The 10414-nt window shown below is 45.8% G+C and overlaps 1 protein-coding gene across 1 annotated transcript; it reads left to right on the top strand.

The window, feature by feature from the left end:
* Nucleotides 1–9359: 9359 nt before the first annotated feature.
* On the top strand, nt 9360–10414 carry LOC136466201 (protein BIG GRAIN 1-like B). The gene has a single exon (XM_066464632.1). It carries the CDS (start codon nt 9434–9436, stop codon nt 10412–10414), a length of 981 nt encoding a protein of 326 aa, XP_066320729.1. The 5' UTR covers nt 9360–9433.

The following is a 10414-nucleotide window of genomic DNA, read 5'->3' as shown; positions in this document are numbered from 1 at the left end:
CGGTCGCTAAGTGACCCAGCGTCCGGTCAGTAGACCGACGCCAGCATCATTTCGACCAACTCTATTTCAACTCTAACTTCTTCACCCTTGCTCAAATGTGCCAACCACCAAGAATTTTGCATTCAACGCAATAGAAAATAGGCATTTCATTTTTCCGAAAGCGCCGAATCCCACCGAGCAAGAGGGACCCCAAACCCATCTCAACCCTACAAACACCACCTCCTTTGTAGATGTGCCAACACCACCAAGTATATCACCTTATGCACATGTGTTAGCATATTTTCACAAACATTTTCAAGGGTGTTAGCACTCCACTAGATCCTAAATGCATATGCAATGAGTTAGAGCATCTAGTGGCACTTTGATAACCGCATTCCGATATGAGTTTTACTCCTCTTAATAGTATGGCTATCTATCCTAAATGTGATCACACTCACTAAGTGTCTTGATCACTAAAACAAAATGACTCCTACATTGTATACCTTTGCCTTGAGCCTTTTGTTTTTCTCTTTCTTCTTTTCCAAGTTGCATTTGACCATCACCATGCCATCACCATTATCATGATCTTCGCCATTGCTTCATCACTTAGAGTAGTGCTACCTATCTCATAATCATCTTGATAAACTAGGTTAGCACTTAGGGTTTCATCAATTAACCAAAACCAAACTAGAGCTTTCACCTTCTTTGCAAAGAAACTTGATTAGTGTATCAAAGTTGGACCATGATGGTTATGATTGCCATTTTGGAAATGGCAAATGTCAGATATTGTTTAATAATAGATGTATTGGTCTTGCCTTCCGACAAGACGAGCTTTATTTGTTATCACTTCGTGAAAATGTGAATTCCGTATGTGATGTGAATGAGAATGTATCCTCATCGAACAATGCAAACAGAAAACAAAAGAGAGCTCACGATGCGTTGTCGAAATTATGGCACTATCGTTTAGGCCATATTTTGAGGGGGAGAATAGAAAGACTAGTTAAGAATGATATTCTTCCTCCATTAGAGCTCTCAGATTTAGAACAATGTAGAGATTGCATAAAAAGAAAGTATGTAAAGAAAATTAAGAAAGATGCCAAATGAAGCGCAGGAATTCTACAGATTATTCACACAGACATATGTGGTCCTTTTCCTGTGAAAAGTGTGGATGGTTATGATTCATTCATAACATTCACAGATGATTACTCTTGTTTTGGCTACATTTATCCAATTAAAAAAAGAACAGAAGCGTTGGATAAATTCAAAATATTTAAAGCAGAAGTTGAAAATCAGCATGATTTAAAGATTAAGATAGTCAGATCTGACCATGGGGGAGAGTACTACGGTCGGCATACCCCATATGGATAAGTTCCTGGACCTTTTGCAAGGTTCTTACAGGAGAATGGTATAGTCGCCTAGTATTTAACACCAGGCGAACCTCAGCAGAATGGAGTAGCTGAAAGGCATAACCGTACCCTGATAGATATGGTGCGTAGTATGATAAGTTACTCCACTTTACCGATGAGTCCGTGGATGGAGGCGTTAAAAACCGCCATTCATATTCTCAATAGAGTACCAAGTAAGTCGGTGCCCAAAACACAGTATGAGTTGTGGACAGGAAGAGTACCCTCACTTAACCACTTGTATGTGTGGGGGAGCCCTACTGAGGCTAAAGTTTTTAACCCAAACATTGGGAAGCTAGATCCCAAAATAGTGAGTTGCCATTTCATTGGCTACCCAGAAAAGTCAAAATGTTTTCGTTTCTACTGTCCTAACAGACATACAAAGTTTGTGGAAACGAGACACGCTGTCTTCCTAGAGGATGAAATGATTAGGGGGAGCATGGTAGCTCAAGAAATTGACCTTGAAGAGAAGCGGGTGTATGCACCCACTTCGATCATTCATGAGCCATTTTTTTCACTATCTACTGTTACTGCACCGACAGTACAAGACATTGTGGTGCCAACACCTATTGTTATTCCGCCTGTGGCAACAATGAATGATGATGAGGAACCCGTTCCTCAGGATCCTATAGAAACTATTGCCACACATGAGGGGGAGCAACAACAACCTCAAACAGAAAATGTGCCAAATGAGGAGGCCCCTATAAGGTCTCAAAGAATTAGAAAATTAGCTATTCCTGCTGATTATGAAGTGTATAACACTGAAGAATTTCAAATGGAGGATGATCCCACCTCATTTGAAGAAGCCATGAAAAGTGATCATTCATCAAAGTGGCTTGAGGCCATGGAAGATGAGATGAGATCAATGAATGCAAATAAAGTTTGGGATTTGAAGATAATTTCCAAAGGAGCCAAAACAGTAGGCTGTAAATGGGTCTACAAAACAAAACTTGACTCTCAAGGAAATATAGAGAGATATAAAGCCCGACTTGTGGCAAAAGGCTTTATACAAAGAGAAGGGATTGATTACAATGAGACATTTTCTCTAGTCTCATGTAAGGATTCCTTTAGAATCATAATGGTATTAGTGGCACATTACGATTTAGAATTACATCAGATGGTTGTAAAGACGGCATTTCTCAACGGAGACTTAGAAGAAAATGTTTACATGGCACAACCAAAAGGTTTTGTCATGGAAGGAAAAGAACGTTTGGGATGCCGCCTAAAGAAATCCATTTATGGATTAAAACAAGCTTCAAGACAGTGGTACTTAAAGTTTGATCAGACAATAAAGAATTTTGGGTTTAAAGATAATGCTGAGGACAATTGTGTCTACGCAAAGTTTAAGAATGGGAAGTTTATCTTCCTTGTCCTGTATGTGGATGATATCTTACTTGCTAGTAGTGATGTTAGTCTACTACTAGAAACAAAGAAGTTTTTGTCCTCAAAATTTGATATGAAAGATCTTGGTGAAGCTTCGTTCGTTCTAGGGATCGAGATTCACCGAGATCCAGGTAAAGATGAGATTGAAGGTGAGCAAGAAGAACATGATGATAGTGAGTTTGAAGGTGGATATGAGGAACTGACAGATCCAAGTGAAGATGTCTTGGTTACTCATAATAATAAGAATAAAAGTAGGGAAGATGTAGAGAAACAGATCAAATTTGTAAGGGAGTGGTACAACCCTAGCAAGATGGACAAGGGGAAGCAGGTGGTTGATGACCAAGGGAGTCAGCCAATTGATAGTCAACAAAATATTTCAAGTGTTTTGAATGACAAAGAAAATTTAGAGGACAACAATGATAGTGAGTTTTTGTCTGGAGATGACAATTCATCCGAGGAAGATGAAGAAGTTGTACAGATTTAAAAGAAGTTCAAGGAATTCAAGAAGAGCATGAAGAGTGGACAAGTAGCAAATCTGGATGATGTCATCTTGGATAGACCAAATTCTGGGCCAACCACGTTTGAGCTTGATGATGATGCAAATGGCACCCCATATGCTAACAGCTGTGCAGAGGATGAGTCATAGGAGGAAGCAAGTGAGGGCACTTAGAGACGAAGCACAACTATTACCCAAGGTTCAGCAAGAATTGTTGGGGACCTAATACCGGGGTACCCAATGAGGTGGGACTAATGACCATCGAATGTTGACGCTTCCAGTCAGACAAAGAGCACTACTACATTTCTTGCCCAAACAACGAAAGTCTGGTTTCGCCTTGCCCGATGGCTAAGGGCTAGCTCCGTCTCACCTGACGTCCGAGGGTAGGCTCTGTCCCACCCGACCCCTAAGGGCTGGCGCTATTTGCACGTGCGCCTACTACCTCCACATGCCACTACCTGCGCGCGCACCTACTGCCTTCACGTGTGGCTTCCTAGGCAGTGCGGGCCGCCTCGACCGCATTGTTCAACTCAAGCCTCCCCGTTCGCCGCGGTCTTGGACCACCCAGTGTCGGAGATCTCATCGTTGACGACTGTCAACTCGCGGCGACCATCCTCAACTCCGCCATGTTCCTCCATATGCAGGCAAGTACCAGGAGCGGCCCCACTACCGTTCGTGCCTGGATTCGACCACTTTGGCATGGCGTGGTCGACGCAGTTGGGCCCGTCGTGCGTGGTCCGACCCGGCGACTGCGTCTGCTCCTTTGCCGACCTTAAGTCCTTCGCTGACTTCATCGTTGCCGAGGAGAAGCAGTCGTGAGTTCTTATTTGTGCTACTATAATTCCTTTTGGTTTTCTTTTTTTGTTTGAGGTCACGGTGGTTCGATACTTTAAATTCAGGAGCATACATGTTTGCTGTTTTTAGAACTGGTAAATCTCTTGATACTTTGTTTGTGAGTTGCCAGAAATGATGGATCAATGGTGACATGAATAGAATCTATTGGGTTCACGATGCAAATATGATCCTTTGTTCGATTGTAGTATAGTAGTCCTATTGTGTTAGCTTGGTAGTGGCGTTGCAAAATATAAACCCAATAGGATTCTCATTTATGTGTTCATGTTAACTAGACAATGCACAGATAAACGGATAATGCCTTTCATGGCCATACATGCTAATAACAAACAAAAAATTCTTTGCAGGCCACATACCCTGTTATCGAGATATAGTAACCACTCAGATTACTCCTGCTTTTTTGTATTGCTAATTTTTGTTGATTTATTATTGTAAGTTGATTCTCCTGCACAGGCCTCTTTTTCTTTCCTGTTGTGATGGTTAGTGGAGTGCAGTGGATTGAGCCTGAATTTTCTGCCAGTCTGAATCCTAGGAATCGTGCTAGGGTTGTATGAGGACAACAGATACAAGTCTGCATCAAAAAAAGGTGCACCTGAAGCAGGTTGATATTATTGGACTGTGTTATGATGCCGAGATGGATTCAGAAATAAGTATGCTAATGATCTTCGTCAGGTGTGATATTCGGAAGATAGCTTGTAAACTCTCCTCCAAATGTCCTTACCCCTTGTCAATAGATCTTTCATCAAACTTTGATTGTTCTTCATAGATTAATTATCAGTATACTTATTGCAGTCATCCTTTGTCCTTTTCAGTTGTGCTTGCTAGAGGAGGCGTCAAAGATCGCTTCTACTTACAGTGATGTGTTCACTGCCACAATACTAGATGTAGAGAAATGCAAAGAGTTGAAGATGTGTTCTTGCTTGGGAGTTGCTATTGTGTTACAAACCCACTTATGGGAACGTCAAGAGAAAGCTGGCTATTGTTGTGAAGGGTTTAACTTTTGAAAGGTTTCTACTTTGTAGTACTTGCAACATATTTAGTGGCTTTATGAAAAACTAGAAGTAGACATGAAGGTGGAACAGTTTGTTATTTTTCTTATGCTTGATTTGCCTATGACTCTAGTGGTGTCTACAACAGACCAGGCCAGGCCTACAGCATCGAGCTGATAAAATTTGACATGGGAGAGAGGTTCTTCATTTTTCACAGCCTCATAGTTGTATGAGATGTACAGGCTTTACCGTTTTACCCATATTAATTTATCTATTAAATTTCTATGATTTTCCCTTCTGACAGGATCACTTTATAGTCGTTGCCTGTGAAAATATGATTCATAGTTGGGCACGACACGGCAAGTGATGACAATCGACAGGTTGAACACAACCCTGATCCTAGTGGCGTCTAACCCCTCTGTGAGGTGATGTCTCCAGGTGCTTCAACTAGCTGGTGCCACAGTATTTCAATCACTATACTACAGCCCCAGTTACAGGCTTTGGTCCAGTAAACATGCAAGATAGGTAAGATCAAGTTCGAATACATTTCAGTCTTTTCACGATAAGATCTCGCTGATTCAGTTCTTGCTAATGTATATTGTCGGAATTGAAAGAACAACACTACTGCAATTAGAAGCTGGTTTCAAAATATGTTGGTAAGGCTACAATTAGTCTATGACAAAATCTGCTGCCATTCCTGCTCTGATATAGAGAAGGTTCATTGTATAGGGAAGGTTCATTGTTAAGATATACTTATTATATTTCTCAGACTGATTAAACATATATCATCTTTTCTTTCAGACTGATTAAACATTGAATTGAAAATGATTTCCTATAATACTGCTGCATACATTTTCTCATGGAGACAGGAAAAATGTGCCATGAGACGAAGGCGTTAGGCGTTCCCAATCTAGGTGACCATGAGTGACGTGCAGATAGTCTTTAAGTCATGATTCTGTTTCTTTTTATTTTTCCAATTTAGAATGATTCGTTTTGTTGATTAAGTTAACGATACTATGTGCGTCCATTGGTTGAGTGCTAATGAAATTTGACTTGTGGATGACATCGGTGCAGCATGTAACAATTCTTTTTATAAGGATGTGTGATCCATCACTGGGTACTACGTGCATGAATTTGTATCAATGCTAGCAAATAAGATATGAACCAAGCATCTACAATCCACACTGAAAATTTTCGATCCTGGGTTGCTGTTGATAGTTCAGTTTCATTTGCCACCAAGTGATCCTTCATATTGGCTCCGCTATGATGATTATGTTCTCCCTTTTTTTTGCCGGTCTACATTTCTGTGAGTGAATAATGTACCAAGTTGAATAGAGCGATTAGAACATGTTCTTTACATGTGAAAAAAGACCCTACGGGTGAATATAAAGCGACCTATATTTATTTATTGGAATTGCAGTGTAACATCAGACTATAATTCTTTTCAACTTCTTCCCAACATCTATCATCCTGGTGTTCAACATGGTTGAGGAATCCAATTTGGTATCAGATAATCATTCCATGGTACTGGAATGGGTATAATCATTTTCACATATACTTGATAAGTCATGTATGCCCTCAATGCAAGGACGTTGTGTCAAGACACTGTTTTTAACAATGCATATTAGACTCACAAAATATTTTTGATAAAAGTAAGTGACTAACAATTGCATTGCAAGTAGTGAGATTAGCGGAGCACTATGTCAAGTTTAATACTGTTCCTTCATTTCTTCCGGATCCTATTCACTTGGAAGAGGTAGTGAGAGAGCAGATTGTAGGGGCCTGAGGATCCTGAATGCTCTTCAGGTTTTCAGAAATTTTGCACTTACTTATCACTACTCTTGTTTGCCACGACAGTTTGGTGGCTGTTGAAGGATTCAGTGAGAAGTCATTTTTTCAGTCCACTGAATTCACCGTCATTAGATGACCCTTTTTTCAATTAGATGCCCTTTTTCGATCTTTTTTTTTGGTACTACTGTGCTGTGCAAGGTTTACTGAGTCAAGACACATCATGCTAAACCAACAAAATATAGAAGGATCAAACTGAGTCCAGATTTATGTTTTTATAGCTGGCTAAATGTTTCTGATGTATTTTTTTTGTTAAAAGTTGTATAATACACATTCTTGAATGGCGTATCGGCGTGTGTACAGGACAAATTTCTATAATATACTAAAAATGATGCAATGAATTAGAATCTCTCTTAATTGTCTTGCTCTACTCTATTTATGTGACGAAATACTACCGTAGTTTGGTTGTTTTGTTGTTTTCATATGCATCCATCAAATGTAGCCGTGGCGTTAGCACGAACATTATTCTAGTAGTTAAAAAGTACATACCATCGATACAACAAACTTCTATCATTACTACAAATACTTTTTTGTACTAGGTAACTTTCCATTACAAGCTTTTAATGATCTAGGTAAACTATTATATATTTCAAGGAATAAATAAATGACCTCTCTATTGGTATTTATCCCTCCTAAATCTAAATTCTGACTTGGCCACTGCTAATACTATTATGTAGTGTACTGTTTGCAACTTCACCGATAACTGTAGCAATAAACCAAAGGCAGGTGAAACTCCAACAAGGCACCCAAGAAAACCTTGTTACCTTCTTTCTTTTGATTTCAAGGCAGTAGTGTGACCGTAAGCAAGGAGGCTCGGATAACGTTAGATAGCATGGCTTGAGAAAACAAGCAGCTGGTTGCTGTCAAGATCAGCTAGCGTTGCTTAGACCGGTAGGTGCTCACGGTCCGCTGGGTTATTGTGTCGGGAGCTCGAGGGCGACTGCTTTGGCGGCGTGTTGGTGAGTTGTGTTTTGGGAAGGAGTTTGTATCACCTTCCTCGGGCTCATAAAATCAGATTCGGCCATTATGGCCCAACCAAACCGTGCAGGCCGGCAGGAACGGGCCTGATACGAGAACGGCTCTGTCATCGTGCCACCACCTGGCCTCCCAGCAAATTGAAACCCAGGTCAGGTGCGTGGGTGGGCTGTGCGCTGTGGGATGTCCCCGTGACGCGGCCGGCCGGCGTCGGCGTAGTTGTTTGCAACCCAGCTCCTGCTTTGGGCCTTCAGGCCTGGCCGTGCCCCGGACCGTGCGCGTGCGGCGCGGTGGCACTCCCAGTCCCAGTCTCTGGCAGCGAATTGACCGGCGCACGGCCCTGGACCTGGAGTGGGTGAACGCTGATCATTGCTTCGGCCCCGGTGGAGCTGCGGTCCCATGCGCGGCGCGGCGGCGGCCGTGTGTCCGTGCACCGGCGGATTTGAGACGTTCCAACCGTCAGACGACAGCCTCGCGTCGCGTCGGACGACGGGTTCGCACCATACTCTTCCAAGTCTCCATCGTCCGAATACTACACGCTTTGGTTCTTGTAGTACTACGTAGTAAATGCAAGCCTACTAGCCTCCACTGTCCTGTCCTCTTGTAACTTCGTGACCGAGATCTAGCTATCAAATCCGGGACATTGATCATGGCGACGTGATGATCTCAATTAGGGCTTCCTAGGTTCACTGCCTCACTGGTTCTTGTAGCAATCAGGTTCATAATAAAATGGTTCTCTTTCTTCTAGCAGCGCTCTTTATGCTCTGCTATTGGGCTGCACAATCATGAACCGTAGTTACAAAAGGGAGCGCATCATTCAGATGCCTTGAAAGCAAAGTCATCTGTTCATTGCACCGGTGCTCCGAAGAGGTGGCCTTTCTTCCATTCTATGGCCCAGGATACAGCATTGCCCCCAGCCATTCTCTCGGTCACAGTCACACTGCCTCTGCTCCTCTGCAGTCTGCCGGACTCAACCTTCTTGTCGTTCTACTGCATACTCCTATTAACGTTGTCTGCTGTCATCGGAATGGATTGCATTGCAGTTGCAGTACCTCATTGCCGTTGTAGTCAAATAGGTATCCGGTATCGTTGTCACCTCGCTACCTGACACCTGCATGCAGATCTCTCGTACACACACTATCAGAGGCTGCGAGGCCGTAGTACCGCCCCCACTCAGCTTTCCCTGCACATGAGCGGCGCAGAAAGCTCAAGCTCCCCGGCCCGGCCGTTGCCAACAAACTCCATCGTGGGCCGTGGAGGGAGAATCAGAGAAAAGTAGCCGGAAACTCGAGTGCGGACAGTGTCACCCACCCACCTCTATTTCGCTTCCAAGTTCCACCACCTGCACCCGTCTGTGCATGCGTGCGCGCCATTTCCCCAGACCCCTGATCGTTCACCCCCGCACGAACGCGCCAGCACCACCACCGAACCATCTTTCCTTCCCCGCGCTGTCACCTCTCGGTCCCGGCCGGCAAGTCCACACGGCCGACGTCGTCTCCAGTTCCACCATGCCTCCACACGACGACGACGCCCGCGTCCCGCCACCCCGGCCCAGCCGGGGCCACCAGCCGTCCTTCTCCGCGGCGCTCCTCGACGCCATCTACCACTCCCTCGAGGCCGACGCCGAGGCGCGCTCGTCCACGGAGGCGCGCCGGACCCGGACGCCGTCGTCCCCGGCGCGGCGGACGCCGCTTCCGAGCCGACGTCGCCCGACGCCCGAGCAGTCGCCGTCCCGTTCCTCGGTCCGGTCACCGCGGCTGCAGAAGACGCCGCGGCCGTGCCGCGTCCGCCCGGACCCGCAGCCCAACTCGAACGGCTCCCTCCTCCTGCCGCCTCCGCTCCCTCCGCCACACCCACACGAGCCGTCGACCGGTGACCGCCGCGTTGCGGACGCGGAGATGAAGAGGGGCAGGAGGAAGAGCAAGAGGACGACGGCGAAGGCGGCGCAGTTCGCGTGCCTCCTGAACGCTCTGCTCTGCAACAGGAGGCCGGCCAGGTCGGTCGACCACACGCCGCGGGCAACGGCAACGGCCGCGGCGTCATTCGCGGCGGCGCCGGAGCCGACTTCGGCGAGGTCGATCCTCTCGTCGCGCGCTTCCCGGAGGGAGTCCGCGGCGACGGGAGGGATCCTGAACCCGGCGAGGCGGGCGGTGAGGTTCTCGCCCGTGGCGACGGTGGTGGACGACGAACACGGGCACGGAGTGGTCGGGACGGCGCCGACGGGGCTGCGGGATGCGGGGGCGGAGATGGCGCGGGCGAAGGAGTCCGCGGCGGAGGCGGAGAGGAGGGTGGAAGAGCTGCTGCGCGCGCTCGGTGTGGCGGACGAGCGGGAGAGGGCCAAGGAGAGCAGCGAGTCCAGCTCCGACCTGTTCGAGCTCGAGAGCCTGGCGGCGTTTGAAGACAGAGACACCGAGATGCCGCGTTCCAGAACCGCCGCCGGCGACGGTGCCGGGCTGCTGGCACAGCCGCAGCCCCGCGTAGCTGTGTAA

The sequence above is a fragment of the Miscanthus floridulus genome, chromosome 7, assembly GCF_019320115.1.
Source record: "Miscanthus floridulus cultivar M001 chromosome 7, ASM1932011v1, whole genome shotgun sequence".
Taxonomy (NCBI): domain Eukaryota; kingdom Viridiplantae; phylum Streptophyta; class Magnoliopsida; order Poales; family Poaceae; genus Miscanthus; species Miscanthus floridulus.
This window is presented reverse-complemented; position numbering and strand designations above follow the sequence as displayed.